The following is a 22,217-nucleotide window of genomic DNA, read 5'->3' as shown; positions in this document are numbered from 1 at the left end:
CCCCCCCCCCCCCCCCCCCCCCCCCCCGCCCCCCCCCCCCGCCCGGCACGGGCGATAAAAGTCTTCCCTAGAATCTTTAAATAGGTAATTTCACTTTTTTTGGAAAGAGATTAATATTTTGGAGTGTTGTGACTTCTGAAGCTCTAGTAAAAAGGCTCCAACTTCTTTTATTCAGTTGCTCAAAGAGGAGAGGAATAAACATCCTGAGCCAGATATAGTGTGTTTGGTGTTTGATAAGAGCCCATCCTGAATAGATCAGATGCCATTTTTTGGGCTGTTACAGCATATTCAGACACTAAATATGAAATATATCTTTAAAATCTTATTCTGACAGATGTTTAGCAAAGAAAAAAAAGTTCACCATTGGACCTTTTCAGAAATGCCGGAAAGGCTGTGGAACCAGAAGGTTGCAAATGGGTATTTAAAGCTCTGCAGAGATGTGGATTGTTGGGAAGCAGTAGAAGGGACTTGTGGGAGGTGCGCTGAGAAATTATGAGTGGAAATCCTAAAAGGTGCCTCGCCTGTGAAGCCTCGCTTTGCATGCCTTTATTTTCTTGAGAACCTTGCGAAACTCCAGTGAACTTTTCAGCTGAAGTATCAGCCAGTTGAGGAGATTTTGTGACCAGATTATGTTCACCAGCCTGCTCTGCTGTGTTTGTTGTGGTCCAAGGGCTGTTTGGTCTATATCAAGCACTCTGCCCTCCTGAAGGCATTATAGCTGTGGCAGAGGAGGATATCCAATTTCTATGCCTCATGGAAGTAGCCAGGTGAGGCTCGCCTGCATCTTCTCTGCTCCACTTAAACATTGCAGACTGCAGAAGAGGAGTGGGGGTCTGACCCCATTGTCTGTGGGTTTATGTTTGTGGTGTGGGGGCTTTGGCAGTTGTGAAGTGGGAGGTATCCAGGCTCTAACATAAGCAAAGAGGCTTCACTGATGGTGCAGGATGGGCCAGCAAATGGGATGCAGACCTCCTGCAGGGCTTTCCTGAGGGTTCTTCCCTGAGAATGCTGTGCAGCACTGTGCATTGGCAGTCAGGGCCGTTATTACACTGTCAAAAGTCTGCTCTAGATATTGATTTCAGTCTCTTGAGGGGAAAAAAGTCACATTTTTTTTTCCTGCCACAGAAGGAATCTGTTTCTTTTCATTATTCTCCATACATCAGGTTCTAGCCTGAATGTACATAAAGAATAGGTGGTGCAAGATTAATTTGAAGTTATAATTATTTTTCATCCCTTGCAAGAAAAAATAATGGATTTTCTTCTGTGTGCTTTTCTAATAAAAAAGTAGAAAATGTAAGGAATTTTTCAGCTTAAATGTTTTGCTTGCTGTCACAGTTACTTTGTGTTATCAGACGTGATGATAAGGGTAAAACACAAAAAGCCAAAAGGAAAGAAAACAGGAAAACAACAATAGGGAATACTGTAAGAATGATAGCATTTAAGGTTTATTATCTCTATTTGATTGCTTTCTTCATTTCATTTGCAGTAAGCAGAATAGAAATAGTATTATAAATTGGCAATTTTTATTGCATTTTAAAATATCATCTCTTTGTTCCTGCTGAAAGTGTTGACAATGCTGCCTTTGTTTAGTTTAATTAACTCATATTACAACACTGAATTGAATCATATGCAGCATTAAATCAAGTAAAAGAAGCTTTAGAATGCTTTACCATACACAGAAAATAAAAAGAAAGGGAAGAAATTAAATCATCTGAGGAGCTGGAGGAGAAACTGGAAATTTTTAATGGAATATATTGAAGTGCCATTTTTACTTTAATTTTCCATGGTGGTGTCCTAGGTTGCAATGTAAGATGTGCCCACAAGCATGTATTCTATCACCATCTTCGTGAGCTGTTAAAACCAGGTGGGACAGTGCTCCCTGTGCCTCCTCCCTCAAGACAATGTCCTGTTAATGGCCCATCAGTGCCTTATCTCATGATTCATCATTCCATTGTGAGATGCTCCACCCAGAGGGAGAAACCAAGTATCCCATCCTGGATATAAACTGTGATTTTTGAAGACCACAGGCAGCCTTTCCCACTGGATTTCCAGAGGACAAGAGCTACATACCTACCACTGGACCTTCTGAGGAAGACCAGATCTTTCTACACAGGATCACTGCTTCAACAGAACCACATCCATTCACTTCAGGAGGACAGCAGCCACCACCTTATCGGACTGCTAATGCTACCCTAACAGGGTCAGGTCGTATCTGACTCTGTCAGTTTAAATCAGTTTTTTTTCCCTGCCTTGTTTTAGATATATATATATATATAAAACTTATATATATATTCTTAGTAAAGAACTGTTATTCCTATTTCCCATATCTTTGCCTGAAAGCCCCTTGATTTCAAAATTTTAATAATTTGGAGGGAAGGGGGTTGCATCTTCCATTCCAAGGGAGGCTCCTGCCTTCCTTAGGCAGACACCTGTCTTTCAAACCAAGACAGGTGGGAATGCCAAAAAATATAAAATCATGAAATGCCAGTGAAAAGCAGATGCTATGATGTCATTCTGAGTCCTCACATGTTTATATATACATGATGTTACATGTTTTTTACTTGTAAGCTACAACTCTCAAAGAGCTTTAAGATACTGATAATGTTCTTTTCACATGCGAAAATTGTGGAGATAATAGAATCCATATTCCAAATGGTGGGGTCCAAGTCTACCAGACTTTGGTTTTAGCTCACCTCTCCAGAGAGACAGCAGTGACTTAAGCAAACAAAACATGTATCTCTTTTAAAGTATCTCAGATAGCACCCAAGAAATGAGGGAAAGGAATATGGGAGAGAGTCTGACATCTTAGAAACATTTTCCTGTAACATATTGAAAAAGTAGGGCTCACTGGCCAAGGACCACTCTGTTACAGATGGCATCATAGCCAACAGTATTTCTGGAAATAAGCTTTAGCACCTCCGGAGATATGGCACCACTTTAACATATACTGTACATCTACGGAGGCATCTGTTTGAACAGTCAGCTTAGTTCCTGTGTGCCACAGTAAGAAATTCAGTCTTAAATTAGAATAGGTCCAACAGACCAGAGGAGTACAGGCAGTTTCACCAGGAAACAATTTGAGCCCTCACAGACAAATTTACATTTGTTACATTTTTGTGCCATCTTCTACAAAAGAAGTCTTCATTTTGTTAAGCACTGATAAATTTTAGATTCTTACCTCTTCTAATAAACTTTGTTTATGATGGAATACACACAGATCCGACTGAGCTGGCTCTGGAACTGGAAATTCTGTGCTCCCACTTGCTTAGGTTTTGGATGGATGTACTGCATTGCCAGGGTTATGGCACTATATTATAGCTATTTCAAAAACTCAAATGGCCACACACTTAGGGCAGTAGGGAGACAAACTGCATTTCACCAAGGATTTTCGTAAAATAGAGTGGAATCCAGTCATAACTGTGTGGAAACCACAGCCATTGGGAGTGGAGAAGGGATGATTTGGAGACCTGTCTTTTTATTTCAAATATAGAACAGGAAGGAATTAAAAGAAAACATGATATGTCCTAGGATTGAAAGATAATCTGGCTTGTTCTTTGGGGAGTGCAAGAGCATGTTCACTTCTGTCTCAGTTTGAGACAAGTTTAGGGGGAAATGCTCTGGAAGGAACGTCTCCTCCCCAGAAGACAGGTTTCAGCACCCCTCCCCCACTGACACAAAAGGAATTTCTTGGATGAAAGTGAAAAAAACTATGTATTTAACAGACAAAGTGCCCACATGGCACAGGGAGAAAAAATTAATAACTGTTAAAATATTAAACTTCCTCAATGCGGAGAAAGCTGCTGGATTTAGACTTCCCTCTGTAGCTGGCTCTGCCCCTCCCGAGGTCTGAGGCCAGGATACAACAGACCTGCAGCCTGCCTGCCAGTCCACGGGGTCCGATGATCTGGTTCTCAGATCACAGCTAGGCTGAACAGTTCCAGAAGAAGACAAAGAAATTACTGGAGGATTTCAGTGTCCCGGTATAGGAAAATTTCTTGCCTCAGCTAACAGGCTAGCTAAAAGCAGGAAGCTGCTGCCTCAGCTCTGCAGCGGTGAGAACGCAGGGGAGTGTCTGTGCAGTGTCCTTGAACACAAACCTTGCTGAGGAATTGACCTGGCTTCCCCCCTCCTTTCCTCAGACCCATTTCTAGGCATGAAGCAGACAATAGGGGAATACAGTATTATCATAAAATCATACCAAGACAACTTCACTGTTTATTTCTCTAGTTTTGCCTAGTGCTACAGTGAGGAGTAAATCTATGTTCTCATAGTCCTTACTCACTCTGTATACTGTCACACAGATCAAGATACACACGTTTTGATTCAGCTCTATTTTCTCTTCTGTGCATTCCCATTTCTGGCTCTACTAGTGAGGTATTGTTGGGGCCCTCCCCCCTGCCATGTAGCCCTGGGAGAGGGGCCCTGGTCCGGAGGCATGGGGTTTCCCTAGCCCCTGGTCAGCCTCATTCCCCATTGGTTGTTTTGTGTTCCCCTGCGTGGGAAGGACCCTCGGGTCCCGTGACTGTAACAGTTCCTCAGCAGAGCCCTGGCCATGTGGCTGGAGAAATAAACATCTCTGAAACATCTATCAAGAATCAGTCCATATATATTTCTTTTCCACGGGCCTCATTGTTAGATACATCGTGTTACAGTATCCCCACTGTAGCAAGGTATACCATGGCTTCATAGGTGTCCTTGCTCCTTGTGCTTGGAGAGGGAGGCCAGAGCTGTACAAGAAGGGACTGCTACACAGTGAGGGGAAATGTATGTACTGCCTTGTAAAGTAGAGCTTGCTTTGCTAGGGCATGAGCCCAAGTGAGATTAAACCTTTCCCACTGCTGCACACCCCAACTGAGATTAAACCTTCCCCAGTGAGATTAAACCTTTCTCACTGCTCCAAAGATGGAAAAATCCCACCCAATCTCACTCAGATCTTTGAAGCATAATTCTTTCCTCTGGATTTTCTCTTCTTTTTTTCTGCACTTTACTCATAACTTTTTGGCAGCAGGTTTTCTGCCCCCTCACCTTTTCCTAATGTGGTTGACAGGTGAGTGTTCTTTTGAGGAGATCTTGCCATCTAGAGCACTTTTTCTCTGCTTGGTTGGCTTTTATCACATTTTGCCTCCAGATCAGCATGCAAGGTCATCACCAGCATACCTGCCCATAGTATCAACCCAACAGCCCAAACTGACCCTGTCTCTAGCCACTCAGAATGATCTACCTGGGAGAAAACTCTTCCCTCCTACACCTCTGGGACTGCATCTGAATCAGGCAGTAGAGTCATCTCAACATATTGGTGCAGAAATGCAGCTCTTTGGGACTTTCTGTTATTTCACAAATAACTCAGCATCTCCTTTTTGGGGTCTTGCATGCTCTCTGAGGGGCCTTTCCTGGAGCACTTCTGTGTGCTGTGCACATGCTCATAGCTGCAACTAAACCAGTGCTTTGAATGATGAACTGTGAGTTGCAGCTGCAGACAGTCTATGGGCAACTGCAAAAACTCTTGGTTTTGTTTGAGAGATCCAAGAGAAACATGAGTATGAAATGGTGGGGGTTTTTTACTTACCTGTACACATGCTTCAATGCTTATAATGTACTTACTTGATAAACACTGTACTTTGCTGAAACAGTTGCTAATGATTTTCCTCCCAGGTTCAGACTTATGACTTCTATCCTGAGTTCTAAAATCCATTGCTTTCTACCAGCAAATTTAAACCAAAAGATGACCTTCATTACTGTTTCTCTGTTGCAGGGTCTTTACACTGAAATTTTGGGGTATATAAGCCCTTTGACTCATTCTGCTTTGTGGATGTGGATGTGCCTTTATTGTTTGTTTGTTTGTTCTGCAGTCACTGTGCAAGTAATGATAGCTACCACAGAGGCCAAAACCACCTTTATTCCATTTACATCATCCTAAAATCTCTCAATACTTTCATTAATTGACAGCCCTTGAAAAACAGCATGTCTACACATTCAGCATTTTCTCTGTGGAGGAAATAAGCAGTCACTTGCAGGCTATACCATTCTTACCTGGACAGAAAAATTGGTTAAACTCTGTTCTGGATTTTGAGCAGAAAAAGTCAATGGTCTCTTCTCCATCGCCCCCTGGTTACACCTAACAATGGTGTATAGTCAGGGGGTCAAGATGGCAAATTCACTCTATCAGGGCCTAGAAAACATTGAGGTTCCCAATTTGTGGCCAAATGCTATCACAGTTACAAGGTGTTTCATCACTTAAAGTACATCTGCTGGATGTGTTTTTATGGTTTGTCAGCCTGAAATGTAGCACAAAGGTGTCAAATGAGAACAAATGGAGATACCTCAGGTGCTTCAAAATAAGATGTCAATGTGCTGAAAAATCAGTGCCTAACTCCAGCTACTTAAGTCAAGGAAATTACTTTGCCTGATTCTTCCTGCTATCCCAGCTAGAAGGAAGATTAGCAGGAAGCTCACAGACTGAGCAGGAAGGTAGTCAGCACAGCTGGGTCTGAGCATCACCCCCTCTCTGGGGTGCTAGTACCTTAGCTTGGTGCCTGCATCAACCCAGCTGGTCTTGAGAGGTCAGAAAACTGAGTAGGACTTTCTGTTATGAGTCTTCAGCCGCTCCACTGCTTTTTGTTTTGCTCTTTTCTGAACACTGAAAGGTCTTTGCAGGTGACACATTCTCATTAGTGCTGTTCAGCAATGAAAGGGGCTTCCTGCTGTTTTGCAGGAATCTCAAAGACACAAGGATCAGGGGTGGAACGCTTCCAGCATTAATTCAGATTTATTTCCAGCATGCTCTGATCAACAGGGTATGAGGCCACTTGTAAGCACTGGCATGGTCCCTCTCCCTCACTTGGGTTCAGATGCTTATTGCTTCACGTTTTGCATGGCTGCCGCCATCACATCTCATTTAAGCCCTTGGCACTTCTTGTCATCTCACCTCACAGATTCATGGCATTTTGCTGTGACCCTTACCAGCACACCCAGTCCTTCCTTTAGATATCAGGAGCTCCTGTCTGATGGTCACATTGATCTACAAAGCTGGGTCACCAAAAGAGACAAGAGCTGTGCTCTCATTTTTTGGGACTTCCTCCTTGGGACAGCAGATGTTTTACAATTACCCTCACATGAGTGTAGCTAACAGCTTCCACACTCATCTTGGTCTGGTAAAACTGGCATCCTCTGTGATTTTGGTTTATCTCTCTGTCTTCCAAAGCAGTAACTGTCCAGTGTGTGGTAGGTACAGCTATTGTGGTCTTTTTAAACTGTTTTCAATGGTTTTAGTACCTGTATCATCATAAGTCTGCTTGCACATAGAAACCTGAGTCTTGAATTGCAGATGACTGAGGTTAACTGGGAGGTTACTGATATGTCTCAGTAACCACAGAGTGGTACTGCAGGCTCCTGCAGCTGGAACACAGCTGGTTTTCAGGTAAATGTCCAACCAAGCTTTTGTAGCTTGGTTTTGAATCTTCTAGCACTGCAATATGGGCAATTTTGCTTTAAAAGAAAATAAAGTTAAAGGAAAAAGTCTTTAAACAGTATTTCTAATATTGCCTGCTTCCTGCATGACAAAGGGGAATAAATTTCCTGGACGCAGTTCCACTTGCAGTTCCAGCTGGCTCTTGAAGTGTGTGAGCATGAAAAGCAGATGATAAGAAATACATATATATCTTGTACCTATCTAAAATAACCCAAGTTATCTTAGAAATTGATGCATACAGAGATCACAGAATCTGCTCATGAAACTGTTCCACTCTGGCATTAAACGCAGCCAGTGTTTAATGGTACTAAGTTAAAGGAATGATGTTTAAGACACAGGAAATCTTTCCAAAGGGAAAAGAACTTTCAAGGGGAGCCTGGAGGAGACATATTGATGTCAAGAGTTGGCTGTAAAATATGGTTAATGCCATTTGTTCTTATCACAACTGCTATGGGATATTTAACCACCAGAGGTAGCCATGATCTGAGGGTTATATCTGATCCTGGAAGAAGCAGTGCCATTCAATGTATTAGATTGCCAGAACCATTTCCTTCTTGCAATGACTGCCATTCAAGGATGGATATAGCTTTCTCTTGCCCATCTTGTAAATCTGACTGGATAACAGCGCACAGCTGAAAAAACTGGAGAAGGATCTGCACGTAGGAGGGAAGGAAATCAGTTACACATATTCACATCCCGAAAGTGAGAATGAGCACAGCAATGCTTTTTGGCAAAGGTTTGGTCACAGCTTTGGGCACCAAAGCCAGCTTTCTCCTTCCTAACCTGCACCTGTAATCAGCTGGATACATATCCATCTCCTCCAAGAGGAGAAGGCAGGATGGCACTGGCACTTTCACAGCTCAGAGCTGACAAGGCCATTTAAAGCAAAGATAGTTCAGATTTTGCTCCAGTGTGTCAAGTTTGCCCTTTGAATGTTGTGATTTTTCTCTAGCTAGTCTTAGAGATAAGAAAACACAGCTGAGTCTTATCCAGGCCTGAAGAGGCTGGAGCACATCAGCTGCTTGCCATATTGCTGGAACACCTGGGGCATTTGCTTTGAAATCTAAATGGAGGCTGTTCACCTGTATTGCCAAGTACAACAGAAGCTTCCTTCTGTCTGGCAGGGTGGTATTAATTTAAGGACAACACCATCTGTGGGGCCTTGGAAAGCAGCAGTCAGAAGAGACAGGTAGAGAGGTCACCAGGAATAGTCATGTTCTCATCTGGGAGCCTTGCCATCCACATCTATTACCCATCGTTTCTAATTAGCAGATATATCTTGGGGAAAGCTACTCCCATTTGCTTTCCTGAAGATGCTATTCTTACTAAGAGATGTTGTTTTTGCTGAGCTTTCTAAGCTAATTTTGTGAGCTTTCACAGGCATTTGGGGCAGTAATGGTCTTGGTAACCCAGTAATTAAGGAGTTCTGTACTTCCCTGCTGCACACTGCCCCTTTGTCCTTCCCCCTTCTTCTCAATACCACTACCAGATGGTTGGAGATTTTTCACCCTTTCAAAAGCTTTGTATTTTCCCATCTCATCAAGCATGTCTCAGGCCTGCTTAATTAGCTTAATGCTTTTCAGGCCCCTTTATCTGCCCTCCAGAAGATCAGTTAAGGACTTGAACATTTTCAACAAAGCTTGGAAAGCAAATCCTTAGAAGCACATGTAAGTGCAGGAGAATGTTATTTAGTATTATTTAGTTGTTTGTTCTTTCTTCTCTCTTTTCCATCTGTCTGTCCTCTCATTCATCTATCCTTCTGCCCAACCTCTTCTTGTCTCTTGGAACATTCAGGAATGCCCCTTGTCTTTTGGCAGTGGTTGACAGCAACTGATGTCTGGTACTATTCAGAGAGCTCTTACCCTTGGGCCAGTTCCTGAGTCCTGTTGTTTTTAACCTGTTTTAATCTGTTTAGATCCCCTGAATAACAAATGGCAAATATAATTAGCTAACCAGTACTAGGAGACCGTTGAGTTAAGGTGTTTTGGTTTAGGGTTTGGGATCCTTTTTTTGTTTGCTTAATTTCCCACACTTGTTTGAAACTAGCTTGTAAGCTTTATTTACAAGATCAGAGCAGTTGAAATGAAAGGTTAATTAACAGAAAAATATATTTGCATCTTGCTTTGTGTTTGACACTGAACATCATTTGTTTCTGCATTGACACATAACACTCTTTTATTATTTATCTGTAAGCTTTAACTGTACAGCTGCAAATGCGATTTTAAAAAAAACCACAAAGCACAACTTTTTCTTTTCTTCCCTCTCTGAATAAAATATGAGAGGTAGCTGCTTAACCATGTGAAGCACAGATTTTGTGTGGGATTCCAAATACCCCAGAGATAATTGTGGACATTTGCCACATAATTGAATTCAGTGGCTGGTGTTTTGCATTTACAGGTAAATGAGAGCATCCAGCCATCAGGTGTTTGCATCACTAGAATTAAATGCTTACTAATTTAGCTGCTTGGGAGATAAATATTTCAATATCATTAAAAGGGCTAGCTGTATATACATGGAAATGTCCATGGATGATGGGGGGAAATGTGTGAGGGGGTTTCCTTGCAATTACAGAGGATGTGACCTCAATTACTGCAGTTTTCTCCCTGACACGTTCCTTCATGTTGCTTCTGGGTGCTCGCTGCCCAGAGGAGGACAGTGCCTTATCTAAGGCTAGATTAAAATGCTCTGCATATACTAATCTGATTATTGGCATTTTTTTAAGCCACTGAGGGAAATAAAATGCAAAGAATGTGTCTAAATGAATGTACAGTGTAGGTTTGTGTCATGGGGGTGAGTGTTATCTCTGTAATGGTGCTCCCTCCATTTGCATAACTCAGGCTGTGGCTGAAGAGGAGCACAGCTCCCTGGTGTATTAACATCCCTGTTTATAGACCATGTGGCAATATTTGAAGTGCTAATTGGCTTTCTTACAGAAGAGTTGTTTATTTTTCTTTTCTATTTCTTTTCTACTAAAAGGAATGTTAGTATTTTTATGATGGCTGGCGCTTAGCAGAGCTCCTCTGTGTAAGGATAACAAATGAGTTATGCAACCTGACATTCTCCCTGGGACTGTGCTCAGAACAAAGCAAGCCAGTGGCATTTCAAAGCTTGCTTTTAAAGTACCTGGTTATATACTCTGTTTATCAGAATCACTAGGAAATGTCATTTCTCTGGTATTTTGCACCTTCTCTTAATTGACTGGGAGGTGCAAAAATCTTTGGGCAAAGACTTATGGCAGGGGTGTTGGAACTAGATGATCTTTGAGATCCCTTCCCAAACCATTCTATGATTCTATGACCCCAGGACCCAAAGGACACCTATGCAGAAAGCTTGAAGCTGCTCCATGCTTTTGGTATCCCTGTGCTGTATCCAAGAGCTTCAAGTAGTTAGGTCTGCTGCAGGCTTTGGGAAAGAAGAGGTGAGCTCTAAAGCTTTGAGAGCAGCTACAATTTCCAGGCACACTTAGGAATTGACACCTCGATTTTCTTCTGCCCTGCTGCTGGGAGTTTCTGAGGAGGCATTGCCCAGAGCTGCAGGGGCTCCCCAGTTGCTCACGGAGCACCCCTACTGCTGATAACATGGAATAAATCAGAATTTGGAGGGTATGTCCAGAGGGAAGCTGGAGGAAGGGCAAGGGGATGGTTCAGGCTTGGCTGTGCTCAGCCAGTGTGGCTGAGGATACTAGGGGGGCTGTCACTCAGCATCCCCAAAGCCTTCATGATGAGGTTTGTGCAAGTACTGTGTTTCTGCAAAATACTTTGTCTTTGATCCAATACTGAATATAACCAGGAATTTTGTTTTGGCAAGAAGGCAGCTCTTTTTCCCCACATTTCACAGGTTTCTAGTTTCTGGAGAGACTTCACAGTTTTGTTGCTATAAACCATCGCCTACTTAGACTGATTGGCCCACTAGCAGCCCTTGCTAAAATTTTTGAAATAAAGCTATCTTTTTGAGGCCTGATATTCAAATCATTGCTGTGCTCCCCTTGGGAGGGATGGCCTTTCGTTATAAGCGTTGCTCCATCAGTGGAAACCTAGCTGCACATGGCCACGACAGCAGTGATCCAAGGATTGGACTGTAATGATGAATGCGAAAAAGCACGCTACATAGGCTTACTCTGGGAAGTCATTCTGTGCACAGAATGTGATCTATAGCATCTAGAGTTCTTTTCATTTCCTTCAGCTATTTGTACAGTTCTTTCATGTTTGGGCTGTGGAAAGAGCTGCATTAATTCAGGGTTTGTAAATCAGAGAACAGGCAGAAATAAAATGGGTCTAAACTTTTAAGCTTGCTATAGTAAATACGCCATGAGATGAAGAGTAGGTTAACTGAATTTCAAGAACTTTAATTTGGGTCTATTTTCATTATACTTTCTGTTGTATGTTAATGGATACACTATTAAGTTGTTGCTTAGGGTATTAATTGCTCTCTGTTAAGGAAATGAAACTTAAGTGAAGAATTTTGCTGATAGGAAACATACAGAAGGATAAGCAGGATCTTTTTACCTATTAGTATTTTTACTATCGTCATTAATGATTACTGCTATACAGTTCAGTCTCTAAACTTAAAGTGCCCTTCACAGTTTTCTTTACCCAAGGAGTGCACAGCCTAAATTCCAAGACTTTGCATGCTCATCAGCCTAGTTGGAGCATCCCTTTCATGGGCTGCCAACACAGTGGCACCACTGTCTTATACATGGATCCTTTGTGACCAACAGGCTTCCTCCAGCTCCTGCTGCTTAAAAAATAGCTTGCTTGCCTCTACCAGAAGTACTCGTGTCATGAATGACCAATAAACACATTCTTAAATGCTTCCTGCTGGCTAATCAGAAGCAGTTCCTTCTTGTTCCTCCCTCCATGAAAATGTCTGACGAAATTGAAAAATCTCATGTCCTTTTAAATTGGGGGGGAGGTTCACTTTTCTTTTAATTTTTTTAACAGCAATCTGGTATCTTCAGTTTATAGTTTTGGCAAGAGCCAGCAACATTTCTCTGGAAATCTTGAGCTTCAGAGGATACACTTGTATGACTCCCTGAAAACATGACATTTCCCATTAAACTATCTGTTCTTTTAAACCAGGAAAAGCAAAACATAATTTGATTCAGGAGAAGGTGTCCTGGTTTGAGACAAATTCGGAGGAACGTCCAAAATGAACATCCTCTGATAGAAGGCAAGTTTCATCTGTACCTCCCCCACCAGGTTTGGGAAAAATTCCGCAGAGGAAAGTGAAAGAAAAAAACCTATTTATTTGACAGAAACAATACGCAATGGGAAAAGAATAATGCTAAATAATAAAACCTCTCGCTGTGGAGAGAACCTGGTAAATTTCAGAGTCCTTTCTGTGGGTGTGGCTTTCTCCTCTTCAGACCTGGATCAGGTTGGGCCCCTCCAGGCTGAGGTGTAAAGTCTCCCAGTGTGTTCTGGTATTGTTGAACAATCCAGAAGAGAAGAAGAAGAAACCAAAGTCCCAGGAAAAAAAGGAGTTTAACTCTCCATCTCTCTCTTCTGAGAAAAGGAGCCAAGAGCCAGGAAAAGCAGGAAGGTGCTTGCCACTGCTCTGCAGCAGCAGCAGCAGCTACCTCTGTATCCTTGGAGCCGAAACTGCTTTGAAAAGTTTGTCTGGCTTTTTTTCTTTCTCTCGCACCCAGTTTTAAAGACACAGAAAGACACATGAATCATGTCTGGGCATAGAGCGGCGATAGGGGATACACATCATAAAGTCACCCCAAGACAGAAGGTTTTCTTAGAAATATTTTGATGGGACTCCACATGTGCTGTTGCAGTGGGTTCCCTGTACAGGAGGACCACACCCTGCCTGCAGGAGGCAGTAGCTGCAATGGCTTTGTCGCAGTGTCAGGGCTTCTGCCAGTCTCCAGCCTGGCACAACATTTCCATATTATGGCAGGTTTTATCAGGCTGAGGATCAGTCTTTGGGTCCCTCATAAGATTTTCAATCTATTTTCAACATTGTCACAGATATCCAGGGTGAATTGGAATAGCCCTTTAAGGCACAAGGCTTATTTCTTCCCTACCACCCCAAATAATCTCTACACCTGCTAACTTGAAATGCCACAGACTTTGGACTTAAAGCACATCTCACATACGGACTTCTTTTTGGTGCTTACATCAAAGTAACCAGACAGCTAAGTAGGGAAGATCTGGATTTGCCATGAGCTGTACATTTTCTAGGCAAAGACCAATTTTCTGTCTAACAGCCTCTCCCTTTTTAGGGTCTGTATCATTTAAAATAGGTTCTACATGAAGAGAGCCATAAAGGTGTTTATTTTATTTCCTGTATTTTCTTAGCTACATAAACATCCAGTGCACAGTTGTGAAAGGAATCTGTTCGGATAGTCAGATTGATGGGTTTTAGTGCACTGAAGTGTAGTAAAAAATGGAAACTATACCATGTGAGTCATCTAGACTTTTAAGCCTACTCAGGAAATCAAAATATATATCTAAAATACATTTATATATACTTAAAGAAACATAATAAACTTGTTTTTAAGATGGTGAAATTTGCTATTTTCGGTGCCCAACAAAACCATGACTCAAGGCCAGTGACTTAATTCTAGGTGACACATCTCCTAATCCTTTATGGCTTAGTCCTTCAGTTTTATCTGTGACTCTGAGGAAATGTCTGTCAGGGCTGAAGTCACTTGCATCAGGGGATTAGCACTTCTGCATTCTTTTGAAAGCTTCAGTAGTTCCCATGAAAGTAAGAGATGCCAAGGTATTTGTGGAGACTGTGGGCAGTGACAATCCTTACACCAGTGTACCAGTTATTGGCAGACCTGGGCCATGTGCACATCTGTAGAGAGCATGCTTGTAGCCTCTAATTCTTACCCTTGTGCTGTGTGCTGGCAAAAGCTCTCTATTACCTTCCAGCTGTGGGTATTCAAGGGAAGAAGAAGAGGGGAGGTGTTGCTGCTTGTTGACCCAAGGCTGGCACCACTATGTCAGGTTTTTTTTTCCTAAGCTCAAAATACTTGGAAGATAATGGAAAGGCTCTAGGCATCTTCAAGTTCCTAAGCTAAGAAGGTCTTAATATTAATAAATTGAAAAGTATGGTCCAGATCAAGCAGTCTGAAGAAGTTTAGCTTGAGGAAGTATTTTTAATGTGTGCATGTCATCCTGCTTTAGCAGGACAGAAGTCTGCCACTATCAGCTGCTAATACAGTTATTCTCTTCTGGCTTAATTGGTAGAGGTCTTGACTTTGGTGCTAAGATTGCAAATATAAGCCCTTATTTTGTCTGGCACCCTGCAGCAGGGAGCTGGCATTATGGGAAGGGCTAAGTACTCCAGCATGCCTGCCTGGGATTCAGTACTTTTCTATGGCCTGTGGTATTTCTGAATACCCCACAGCCCTGGCTGCTGTATTCTGGCTGGCATTCAGGACAGCTTTTTGTAAGGAACCCATGTTATCCATACTAAGACGATTTAAGGAGGTGTTCCTGACTAGTTTCAAGGAAAATTATAGTTACCATGTTAGATTCAAGTCTGCCAGTTTTCATGATAGACACCAGTTTTATTAGGAGTTCTGCAAATTCTCTTGAAGCAAAAAGAAGGGAAAAGCCAGATTGTTGGTTATAATGTCACTGAGCTTTTTAAGCACAGATTAAAGAGGTGGTGTCACTTAGTGCAGTGAAAATTGGCATGGATTTTTTAAGTCCATGTTCAGGATTCAAAATAGGTGCCCTGAATTTCAAAAATGCTGAGCACATCCAGAACACTTTGTGAAGTGAGCCCCCTTTGAAGCCAGCTGGAGCTGCTGGGAGCTTGGAGCTTTTGAAAAAAAATGGATCTAAACTCGCTTTTAAAGTTCTCCTGACGTTAGTCACCTATTGTTGAAAATGCTGACCTATGTGTGCTGGCATCTGGAACAACCTCTGTGGTAAAAGACTGCTGGAAAGAGGGGATATGATCTCCAGTGCTAAAGGGAAAAATCCTTCATTTTTTTGAATGTGTGTTCTCTGATAAGAAACATACTGAGACAGTTTCGTCCCTCTCTTTTTCCCCCTCTTTTTTTTCTTAAAGATTTTTGTTCAGTCCTCCAGTTTCTATTTGGTTCTGGGAGGTACAACAGAACTTTGAGAAATTTTCAATAATAGGGAGTGAAGGCAGGGTGGTTGAGGAAAAACGTGCCTCAGCTTTCCAAAAAAGTTGCTCCAGTTTTTACCCAATGTCGCAGTAACAATCTAGCCGTAAGCCAGACTTGGTCTAACTTGCTGTTTAAATTTACTATCTTTTGGTACAAATAAGTGTCTGATGTATGTGAAACCTTCTGTAAATTTCTGAGCCCTTGTTCTCCTGCTTGTAAAGTTGCCAGAGTGACTGCTAACAGCAGGGTGGACTTCTTCAAGCAGTGGGAATGAGGTTGTGTAAGGGGAAGTGTTGTTTGGAATAAAGTGTTTTGGGAGACGAAAAAGCCCACAGCACATGCCCCCTCCACCTAAACTGAGCAGAAAATTTCATAAATCACAGGACCTGGGTGTTAGTGCTGATAGATGGCAGAGATGATGAACCTGACTGAGGACTTCTCCATAGCAATTTATTGTAGTTCTGATGCATGCTCTTTGCCTGCCTACTACTACGAGTCCTTGCATAGGGGTTGAGAAGAAGAAAAGCTGCCTCTCTTAAGTGTCCTGAAGTCAGAAGGCTGTTCTTGGTGGTGTCTGCTAACTACTTTTTTAGGTGACTCTGAAAAACACAGTAGCCTTTCTCTTGCAGTTACTACTGTGCTGAGGTTCTTTTCCCAGGCTTTTTCCCAAACAACAAACTGAAGCCACCTCCGTGGCTAGAGACTAATTCAGCACAAGCACAGGGAGTGAGACTCTCTAAAACCAAGAAAAAGCAGGAAGGGACAGGACACAAACAAATACTCATCAAAAAAAAACCCCTAACTATGTTATATTTCTCCTAACTGGAGAAAGAGCTGTTCAGTTTCAAGCAAACAAGTCAGATCCCTGTTTCACAAATCTGAGGTCAGTTGGGAAGTGCTCTGGAGCTGTTAATAGGGAGGGAGGATGATGGTTGTTAGTATTCTTTGCATTATGTTATCTAAATGTAAATTCCTGTCTCTGATATAAGGTCCTAGCTAGACCCTAGAATTTAGGAACCAAACAAAAAATGAAATGTGAAAACGTTTAGAGGAAAAAATCTGCAGCTGTCTTTGTGTAATTTAAGCTGATAGAAGAAAAATCAAAGGCACCAGTGTCACTGCACGTTTTATCTCACACCCTGTGATGCATATCAGTGTTCTTTCCCATAGAGCCAGAAAGAGCATTTACAATTTTAGAAAACACTGCATGATGGCTTTCTGCAAGGAAAAGAAGTAAGTGTGCAACTGCCAGCACTGACACTTGGTTTTTCCTTGCCTGCCAAATCACTGTTCTGGAAGCTCTGTTGTGGGCAAAATTTTTCTGTTTCACACTGGTAATTTCGAATTCGGTCCTAAAGTTTTCTTCAAGAAACAGAGCAAATAAAACTCAGTAATTTGACAATCTAAATCCAGTCTTTAGTCTTGCCAGGAAATATTGGCCAAGTCTATCATCATGTGGAAATACTCTCCTGTGGTGCAGATGTTAGCACCCAGGCTGGTGGATTACTTTATTCTAAAGCAACCTACAGGAGTGATCTTCTCCACCGTGCTTTTCAGTGTTCTGGAAATACTCTTGGCTTCATGCTAGGAGATGAGTGTCAGGAGGACAGGTGGGTGTTTCAAGTGTTAAATACCAACTATGCTGTCAGTGTCTGGCTGTGCACTTTCCTTCGTCCCCAAGAAATCTGATTCTTAAGAGCTGCCACTGAAATTGGTAGAAGAGCATGATTGCCACCATGCAGCTGAATTGCTTGCCGTAGTATGGAGGTTGTTCTTTTAGTCTTGTCTCAGTTTGGGAATATATTGCATGTGATTACGTCTGGCACTGCTGTTATCATACAGTGTTTTGGATTGGAAGGGACCATAAAAACTCTTTAGTTCCTATCCCCCTGCCATTGGCAAGGACACCTTCCAGCAGACCAGGTTGCTAAGAGCCCCATACAACCTGATCTTGAATACTTCCATGGGTGAGTCTTCCACAGCTTCTCTGAGCGACCTGTGCCAGTGCCTCACCACACTTGATTTAGGGTTCAAATCACCACTCATGATTTAGGTCCTCACATGCCTTAGTTATATACAGTCTCTGTTCAGAAGAGGATGTGGTTGTTCCCTGCTGGCATAGAGCAGCTGAAGGTTAGAGCAACCCTTCCTCTGATTTAGTCCTGTTATTTGCTGGGGAAACATCTTACTCCATGTGACTGCTATAAAATTTTTTGCTCTTATATTCATCCAGTTATCAGCAGAAATTAAAAATGGCATCCATGCTTAGGAGGTAATACACATTTTCAGTATGTTTGCTTTTCCTCCCATTCCTTTGAGGCTGGCTCACTGCTGTGAAGAAGGATGCCAGGCTTTCAGAGGAGAAAGCAGGGCAGCCATCAGCATTAATGACATCCTCTGACAGCAAAAGCTACATGGGTCTCCAAAAGCCAGATTTCAGCCTTGGCTTCTCTCCACAGGCGCTTTCAGAGCAGGGTGGGAAGTATCACCTTGGGTAACATATCCATCTCTCTGCCTATTCCCTTCTTTACAGAGAGAAAACAACTCCCAGCAATTTATTTATGAAAAATTGTTTACTGCCCTTGAACACAGATATACACAAATGTGTGTCTGTGTGTGTGTTTTATTTAAACACCTGCTCTGTTTTGATGAGTCACCATCAAGATCTGAAAAAACCAGTCCTGAGAACTTGAATAGGTGAGGAGCTCAGTAACAAAATGAGTCCTTTAGAGCAGATCTGTATTTGTCACCATATAGTTAAAGCTGACTGTAAAATTTTGGCTTTGAAGGAATTGGAACAGGGTTCTGCTAAGAAAAAGAAAGAATAGTACCTTTCTGTCTCAGTTTGAAAGACAGGTGTCTGCCAAGGAAGGTGGGAACCTCCCTTGGAATGGAGAATATGACCTCATTCCCTCTGAATTATTATAACTTTGAAATTAAGGAGCTTTCAGGCAAAGATCTGGGAAAGAGAATAACAGTTCTTTACTAGTATATATGGATAACAAGGCAAACAAACAACAACACCGGCAGCAGCAACAAACAGAGCAGAAACCCAGCACCAGCCTCTCTCGGCTGCAGGTGGTTTCCCCTTCGGTGCAGTTCTGCTCACAGCCGGCAGGGGCGCTGGGGGCTCCCGGCCGGGCAGGGCGGCTGCGATGGTTCCCCCGCGCCTGCAGGGGGCGCTGTGGCGCGAGCTCGGCCGCATCTCCCTCACGGGGTAATGGCGGGTGAGACGGCGGAAGGGATGGAAAAAGGGTTTCCTTTGCAAAGCCCCAGGGGCAGCTGATCCCGGTGCCCCTCTGGATAGCGAAATGAGCTGTAGCAGGAGCCTTGGAAGCAGCAAGCTGGAACGGCAGGGACGAGTGGGGAATTGCTCCCGTGGGTAGCTCACCTCTGATGGCTGGTCCCTGGGTGCAGGCTGTGCAGAGGGGGGCGGCCCCCGGAGAGGAACAGAGTGCTGCTGGGTCCCAGAGCGGCATGCACTGGCTCTGGGCTCTCCAACAGCAGAGAAGCAAAGAAGCAAGCCAGCAAGCCCAGTCACAGTGCCAAAGGAAAAGAAAAGAAAAAGAAACGGGCAAAAAACACAAAGCAACAGTATCCCTGGTCAGAGACACCATGCTGCGTTGCCAGCCGAATCGCCCTCTCAGAGGGAAAGAGCTGCCCCTTGCGCACCCTCCGCCACCAACTTTTGCAGGAGCCCCCAGACTGGCTCTCACCCATCGAGATACTCCCAGAGCCATTGAGGGGGATGGGGGAGGGGGAGGAGGGAGAGGGCCAGTGACCACCCCTGACACAAAACAAAAAATCAAAAATTGAATGGGATTAAAAAACGTCCCAAGACACTTTCTTTAATTGCTTTTGAAAAATTGTAATTATTTAATTATTGACACAATTATTGTGTCTTGGCAGGAGAAAAAGATGTGATAAGGATCATCTGTAAGGTCTTTGTTATTGAGTCCTGCTAATTACTGCTTCTTTACGAGCAAGTGTGTTTCACTTTTAAAAGAAAGGTGCTGGAGCGAATCCAGAGAATGGCAGCAGAGCTTGGTGAAGGGTCTGGAGCACAAGTCCTAAAAGGAGCAGCCAAGGAAACTGGGGATATTTAGCCTGGAGAAAAGGAGGCTCAGGGAGGGACCTCACTGCTCTCTACAACTCCCTGAAAGGAAGCTGTAGTGAGGTGGGTGTTGGTCTCTTCTGCCATGTCTCAAGTGAAAGGATGAGAGGAAATGGCCTAAGCTGTGCCAGAGGAGGGTCAGATTAGATATCAGGAGAAACAAAATCACTGAAAGAGTGCTTTGGTATTGAAATAAGTTGTCCAGGGATGTGGTGGAGTCACTATCTCTAAAAGTGCTCAAGAGCCATCTGGATGTGGCACTTAGGGATACAGTTTAGGCCTGATTTTGTGGTGCAGGGTTGAGGGTTGGACTACATGATCTTGAAGGTCTCTTCCAACTTTGTGATTCTGTGATTCTATGATATGATGATCACCTTGGTTTTAGGAAGCTAACAGTTTTCTAAAATTAAAACAGAGTACTTGGGCAGGAGCTGATGAACCTTCAGAAAAGCAAGTGCTCTTTCCAAATAGCAAGACATTTCAGTCAAGTATGCTCTATCTCTGGTTATCCAAATTTTGAGGTTTGTGGTGGGTTTTATTTGTTTTGGGGTTTTAAAAATATTTTTTACTTTGCATGCTGGCTGTGGTATACTTATATCACAAAGGGTTTGAGAATTACAGCGTACCTATTCCTACCTGTTCCATCTATTAGCAAAACTTTGTTCAACTTCATGTGCCTCTCCTTGATGTAAATATTGTGTTTTATTTTAAGCTGCAAAATTTCGGTTGGGGTCTCTGGATAAATATCAGGGAAGAATCTTTCTTCCACATTATATATTGTTACTGCATTTCATTTAAGTCCATACACTCTCAGCTGTTGTCCACTGCTACTTTGAAGCTCATTCTTCATAATTTTGGTAATAGTCTCCTTGAAAAGGAATTGAACAGAGTGTTTTCTAAAGCTCCTCTTTCGCTTAGCAGTAACCTCTTTCAGAAGCAGTGGCCTCAGAAATAAGTGGTTGCAAGCCAGAAGGATGAGAAGCCTCCTCTGTACATTATTATAAGCTTGGGCAAAGCCTCCTTTTGCCCTGTGTGGATGAAGTAGGTCTGCATGAAAGGTGAGGGTGCTTGCCTGAGAGGAACTCTTCTAACTTCCAGCTCTTCAGGAGTTTGAGGTTCTCTGAGGTTCTTCCCCTCTTCTTCCTCATCTTTTCCTTATACTTTCAATTATAAATATTGTTTCTGTTCACTATAGGTACCCATCTGGTTCTTGCCCTGCTGCTCAAATCTGAGAACTGTCTGAGTCTCCTTTATGTTTGGAGTGATTCCTTTGGAGAAATATGGAAAGTTTCTTTCCCTTTTTTTGAAATAAAGTATCACATTCTGACCAATCCGTCCTACTTAGGAGATCCAGGATCTCTTTGCTATCGCAGTCTGCTTTTCTGCAGTTTACTCAAGATCATTTGAAGTGCTCAGAAAATACAGTGAATGCAAGATTGGAAAGGAGTAGGGGCAGAGTATGTGCTGCTGATGACAGCACAGGCTATTAAGTTGTTCTGGTTTTTAGTGGGTGGACTGAAGGGAAAGAAGGGCCTATTAAAGCCTTTGGGCTCCCGCATTGGTTCATCAAAATTAAGGCCAGGAGTCTGCACCAAAGATTAATGGTGCAAAGAGGAATTAAAGCTGCTGGAGAGAACTGTTGTGCTACCAAGTATGTGGTGATGAGCATGGTGAGTGTGTGGTGAACACTGATGTTGTGATGGGAGTAGAGGTGCAAGTATCATTCAGCAGGTGGCTGACTCACGTGGCCACAGAATCCAGAAGATATTTCTGAATGCCCAGCATCATTCCTTTTAGTGAAAGGCATGCCTTAGGAAATATGGAGATGTCCTGAGGCTTACACAAAAGGGTCCCATAGTGCTCTCATTCCTCACACCTACACAGTTTTTTTAGGATGAGGCAGGTAGTGATCAGGAACTGAACCAAATCATTCATGAGTTTCATAAATGGCAGGAAAAAATGACTGAATGGGAAAGAGAGGTAAATAATCATACCATTTCTGTTCCCTTCCCTTGTCATAATGTTACTGAGCATGCTATCTGCCTTATTTGTAGGCAGGGATGGAACACAAGTGCTTTGGAAGCCATTCAGGACAGGTGATCTACTAGTTTGATCACAACCAGGCAACATTTTAGTTGTGTTAACAGCCAGCAATTGAGGGATCAGATGAAATTTTCTGTGTGCTCCATTTCAGACATTCTATGCTCCAGGCTTCTTCTCTGATGAGATGTTTCAGAAAAAGAGCACCTGGAAAACAATGACACAGCCTTTTACATAGATAGGCCTTTTCCAGAATAAAACAAAAAATCAAAAAGGCTTTCCTTAAAACAAAGTACCTTATATTATTATATACCTTAGGTATATATACCAATGTACCTTATTATTATTTTAGATGTGCCAAATTTTTATGGCTCTTATGGACCATATTGCTGAGCGACAATCCTCACTAGCCTCCCATTCCCACCTTTGGAGAACGGTAGGCACAATGAGATTTACTAACAGTATGTTTAATAAAGGGCTGGAAGGGGATAGGG

General features: G+C 42.7%; 2 protein-coding genes across 13 annotated transcripts in view; one reads left to right on the top strand and one right to left on the bottom strand.

Annotated features, from left to right (window-relative positions):
• The window catches only part of LOC121674730, a 35,639-nt gene extending 16,398 nt beyond the window's left edge, over positions 1-19,241 (bottom strand). For all 3 annotated transcript variants that reach the window (XR_006019805.1, XM_042049292.1, XM_042049293.1), the window contains exon 1: positions 18,961-19,241. The gene's annotated coding sequence lies outside the window, so the exon portion shown is untranslated. The remainder of the gene's footprint in view (positions 1-18,960) is intronic.
• The window catches only part of MACROD2 (mono-ADP ribosylhydrolase 2), an 877,989-nt gene that overhangs the window by 839,557 nt on the left and 16,215 nt on the right, over positions 1-22,217 (top strand). For 2 of the 10 annotated variants that reach the window (XM_042049288.1, XM_042049289.1), the window contains one exon: positions 1,799-2,189. The exons of 1 other annotated variant lie outside the window; for it this stretch is intronic. In XM_042049288.1, coding sequence (XP_041905222.1) covers positions 1,799-2,004 — 206 coding nt within the window. In that variant the 3' untranslated portion in view covers positions 2,005-2,189. Of the gene's footprint in view, positions 1-1,798; positions 2,193-22,217 lie in introns of those variants that run through there. 7 more of the 10 variants (XM_042049284.1, XM_042049287.1, XM_042049290.1 and 4 more) reach the window with 6 other exon arrangements.

This window comes from Corvus kubaryi, unplaced genomic scaffold (assembly GCF_017639235.1).
Source record: "Corvus kubaryi isolate FWS band 111438036 unplaced genomic scaffold, C.kubaryi_AGA036_p1.0 70, whole genome shotgun sequence".
Classification (NCBI taxonomy): Eukaryota; Metazoa; Chordata; class Aves; order Passeriformes; family Corvidae; genus Corvus; species Corvus kubaryi.
Note: the sequence above shows the minus strand (reverse complement) of the source record. Positions and strands in the feature narration are given on the sequence as shown.